This window comes from Triticum dicoccoides, chromosome 7B, assembly GCF_002162155.2.
Source record: "Triticum dicoccoides isolate Atlit2015 ecotype Zavitan chromosome 7B, WEW_v2.0, whole genome shotgun sequence".
In the NCBI taxonomy this organism is placed as follows: Eukaryota; Viridiplantae; Streptophyta; class Magnoliopsida; order Poales; family Poaceae; genus Triticum; species Triticum dicoccoides.
This window is the reverse complement of record NC_041393.1, coordinates 538674256-538679343: the sequence shown is the minus strand read 5'-3', so window position 1 is coordinate 538679343 and position 5088 is coordinate 538674256. Positions and strand designations below refer to the sequence as shown.

Below are 5088 nucleotides of genomic sequence, written 5' to 3'. Positions count from 1 at the left end.
CACATCATACAGAAAGAACCACATGCAGATACTGGAAAGTGGGCCAACCCAGATCATCACTTTGATCGGTTCTCTTTTTAACACAAAAGATGAATTTTATTAACTTAAAATGAAGCATCAAGTGGATACGAAGTTACAAACACAATAAGCATGGGCACAGGTCTGACCTCCGCATTAGATGCACACTGGAGACACCAATGCGCACACACAAAAAAACTACCATTTGATGTACCACCCTCACCTGCATTGAAATGCCTCTACTATTATACATGTACTGAATATGAAATACCATCTCATATCCCATAGAATTCATACTGAAATACGGAGCACAAAACATTTTCTTCACGAGAACAGCCGGTAGAACCAAAATTAAGGAAAGAATTTTCTTTTTTTGACACACCTGCTCTACAACTGATGCTGGCTTACAAGTTACAACCCGAGATTATAAACCTGCAATGCCAAGCGTCACGCACGCACGAGGCTCTTATCTAAACCTGTACATACACCTTACATCCACGAGCAATGAACCCATAATAATTTACACGACCATCACACAGAATCGCTGCTAGCAACATACAAGTGCACACCACTCACGTGCCACCAGCGCGCACACAGAGAAAACCCTATTCCTTCTCTTTTCACAAGGATGAAACGGGCGACAGCAAAAAAACATGGAACGGAATCGAACCACCTGGCTGGGAAGGACGATGACATTCCTTGACGTTCATGAGAAGCCGACTGTTTTCCCCAGCAGCAACAGGAAGAGCGTCCACTCGAGCATGAATATCGTGTGGAGGTACGGCAGGTCCAGTGTGAACCTGAACTCGGTGATGCCGGCCTTGTTGTTCTCCAGGTACGTCACTGCAACAGCGTTTTTCATCAGCCCCAAGAACATCTCATGGAAATTCAATGAAACTTACGATTGCTGTTGATGATTTACACGTACCTAGTGCCTGCCTCTTCTCGAAAGAGATCACGAGTGTGTGAGGCTGGAGGAACTTGGTGTTCTCCAGCATGTCCTCGTCGCCGGTCTCGCGGTCGCTCTCGTTCTCGGGGTACTCTTCCAGCATGGAGTTCTGGTTGGATCCCGGATCTATCTCGTCGTCCGGGACCGGCTCGATGGTGCAGCAGGCGTGCCACTTGGTGGTCTGGCCAGTGAGGGCCCGCGCCTGGTGAGTGATCTTGGCGGCGCTGCTCAGGATTATGATGAGCCCGGACATGAGCACAACTGAACATAGCTGCGGAATTCAACATGAAGATACATTAGGATCAGTATCTGAAAATATTGCTGAGTCTGCACGGCTGACACAATGTAACAACTGTCTAAAAACTCTTAATTATTTGGCCCCTTTTCAGTTCGAAATGCCGAAAGTTTACTGCATATATTTGTTTTGAGTTAAGCTGCTCGTAAGTAGTAGCTTGTCCTAGCATAAATACAGTAGTGCTGCTAAATAGCTGAAGTAAACACTGAAACTAGAACTTGTAATGATCTGTTAGATTTGTTTTTTCGATTAACATGGGCTCACCCCCAGTTCCATTTTCATTGAAATCTACTATTAGATTTGTTAACACAGTATAGGTCGCTGTATGCGATCATGACAAGATCTGAAAGCTACAGGAGCTCTACACCTTATGTACAATGTTCCAACCTCCTTCAGTTTGTGATTTCAAAATTTCGACAAGGCAATATCACTGATTCATGGCCCTACTTGTACCTTTTCACAAAGATTGCACGCCAATTAGCATTCATAAATGAATGAAGTCCCATTTTCAGGCCCAGCGACAGATCGATGGCCAGCAGAGTGAATCAGGCAATCGAAGCTTACCGCGAGCTCGCCGGTATGGAGGAGGTCGTCGATGGTGTCGTGGCGCGTGGTGAGGACTGAGGAGCACGGAGGCGAACCGGCTGGCGGGGGCTGGGGTGCCGGATCGGGGCCATCGGCGTCGACTTCCGTGTTGTCGTAGAAGGAGCGAACGGCGGCCTCGAGGGCCCAGTTGTGGCCCTCGAGGAAGAAGGCCGCCTTGTCGGGGATCGCCAAGGTGACGGCGCAGAACGACTCCACCAGAGACTGCGCCTCCGCGGCCGGCGGCGCGTGGGTGGCATCTCCGGCGGCCATCTCGGCTGCGGCGGCCGTGTGCCTGGCTTGGAAGGCTTTGGGAGGAAGCCTTCTCTTCCCGGCCGTGTGTCGTTTGGGCCGTCGAGCCGCGAGATTCTTTATTTGGGCTTTGAGTTTGGAGAAGCTGTATGCTGTTGTTTGTTTAGGCCGTTAGGTCCTTGAATTTGTTCGCAGACACAACTTTTAGTCCCACCTCGCCCTGTTTAGTTTACGCAGTCCACAATAAAAGGACAACTCTTACTTCTCTATCTCTGGGCTTTGTCGTGTTAGCCTGTCACCCAAGCTCATTTGTGGGGGTGCAAAAGTTAGTCACAGATCTTGCTAGGCCTTGTGGCTCGGGGGCCTGTTACCCAAGAACATTTGTGGGGGAGCAAGAAGTAATCTGTGCACTAACTTTTTAATATTCTACTATACATTTTAATTGAATTTTTTATGGTTTTACTAAAGCATATCTAGATGTGGTATTGCCTTACTATACATTTTAATTGATTTTTTATGGTTTTACTAAAGCATATCTAATTGAATTTTTTTATGGTTTTACTAAAGCTTGTTCTTGGAAGCTTTGGCTGTTGTTTTCCCCAATTTGTCAGACCCGACTACACTGGAGGCAATGGCCATTAGGGAGGTGCTATCTCTAGCTGATGATCTCTTCGAACGGAAGATTCAGGTTGCTAGCGATTGCAAAGTTGCCGTAGACGACATTCAACAGAAGAGCAAGGGGAGTTTATGGGGCAATTGTGCATGAAATAGCGCAGCACAAGTCTACCTTTCAAACATGTAATATTAGGCATGAATTTTGTAGCTCGAACTTCGAGGCTCACAAGCTCGCAAAGCACGCTTTATCCCTAGGAGCTGGTCGCCATGTTTGGTTAGGCCAGCCCAATGGACTTGGTTTCGTCCCTGTAAACATTGTGACGGAGTAATAAAGCTTTGCAGTTTGTCTATTTTTTTTTGTGGGGGAGCAAGAATCAATCTGTGCCCTAACTTTTTAATATTCTATACTAAACATTTTAATGTGATGTTTTATTGTTTTGATAAAGCACATCAAGATTTGCCCTAGGTATTGCACATCTGAGTCCTACGTCACTGATTTTAGGTGCAGATTCATGGGATTCCCTTTTTTATCTCGTTTTTCATGGCTTCCTTTTTTTCCTTTTACCATTGGTTGTTTTTCTTTGTCTTTTTTTCTTCGTTTCTTTCTTGGTTTTTTTATGATTCCATCATTTTTCATTGGTTTTTTTATTTGCTTATTTTTTGGGTTCCATTTGTTTTCTTTAATTTTCATTGTTTCTTTCTCGGTGTTTATTGGTTATTTCTTTGTTCAACATGTGTCTACTTTTTTCCAGTACACAATGTACATTTTCAGAGCAGACCCGATTTTTTTGTTGATATAGGTTGAACGTTTTTGAATACATGATGTATGTTTTTTTAAACATAAGTTTTAATTTTTGAATACATGGTCAACATTTTTAAAATAATGACTGAAAAAAAATTAGTGGCAACAAATATTTTTTCACACATAGTGTACGTTTGCATATACCTCAGGAACATTTTTATACACATGTTTAACATTTTGTAAAGACACAATTCAAATTTTATTAAATATAGGGTATTGATGTCTACTTTTATTTCATACCCGTTGAACATTTTTATTGTACATCAGAAACATTTTTAATAGACACTTAAATTTTTTTGAATACATGATAAAACATTTTCTCATAGACACCGTTTTTAATACATTCTCATCACATGGCAAAAAAAATATATATACACATGTAACATTTTTTTAGTGCTTGATTTACATCTTTGAAATACTTTATTAATATTTTTAAAATGCTTGATTAAGATTTTTTTAGTACATGATCTACTTTTTAAATACATATTGTATATTACTAGCAAAAGGGCCCGCGCGTTCCAATAACAAAACAACAACAACAACAACAAAGCCTTTAGTCCCAAGCAATTGGGGTAGGTTAGAGGTGAAACCCATAAGATCTCGCAACCAACTCATGGCTCTGGCACATGGATAGCAAGCTTCCACGCACCCCTGTCCATAGCTAGCTCTTTGTCGATACTCCAATCTTTCAGGTCTCTCTTAACGGACTCCTCCCATGTCAAAATCAGTCGACCCCGCCCTCTCTTGACATTCTCCGCACGCTTTAGCCGTCCGCTATGCACTGGAGCTTCTGGAGGCCTGCGCTGAATATGCCCAAACCATCTCAAACGATGTTGGACAAGCTTCTCCTCAATTGGTGCTACCCCAACTCTATCTCGTATATCATCATTCCGGACTCGATCCTTCCTCGTGTGGCCACACATCCATCTCAACATACGCATCTCCGCCACACCTAACTGTTGAACATGTCGCCTTTTAGTCGGCCAACACTCCGCGCCATACAACGTTGCGGGTCGAACCGCCGTCCTGTAGAACTTGCCTTTTAGCTTTTGTGGCACTCCCTTGTCACAGAGAATGCTAGAAGCTTGGCGCCACTTCATCCATCCGGCTTTTATTCGATGGTTCACATCTTCATCAATACCCCCATCCTCCTGCAACATTGACCCCAAATACCGAAAGATGTCCTTCCGAGGTACCACCTGGCCATCAAGGCTAACCTCCTCCTCCTCACAGCTAGTAGTACTGAAACCGCACATCATGTACTCGGTTTTAGTTCTACTAAGCCTAAACCCTTTCGATTCCAAGGTTTGTCTCCATAACTCTAACTTCCTATTTACCCCCGTCCGACTATCGTCAACTAGCACCACATCATCCGCAAAGAGCATACACCATGGGATATCTCCTTGTATACCCCTTGTGACCTCATCCATCACCAATGCAAAAAGATAAGGGCTCAAAGCTGACCCCTGATGCAGTCCTATCTTAATCGGGAAGTCATCGGTGTCGACATCACTTGTTCGAACACTTGTCACAACATTATTGTACATGTCCTTGATGAGGGTAATGTACTTTGCT

General features: G+C 43.7%; 1 protein-coding gene across 1 annotated transcript; it reads right to left on the bottom strand.

Annotated features, from left to right (window-relative positions):
• Positions 1 to 296: 296 nt before the first annotated feature.
• Positions 297 to 2203, bottom strand: LOC119337996. Its single transcript, XM_037610286.1, has 3 exons — positions 1827 to 2203; positions 947 to 1238; positions 297 to 861 (listed from the first exon to the last, which is right to left on the bottom strand). The coding sequence occupies exons 1-3, from the start codon at positions 2115 to 2117 to the stop codon at positions 725 to 727; spliced, it is 720 nt and encodes a 239-aa protein (XP_037466183.1). The 5' UTR covers positions 2118 to 2203; the 3' UTR covers positions 297 to 724.
• Positions 2204 to 5088: the final 2885 nt, after the last annotated feature.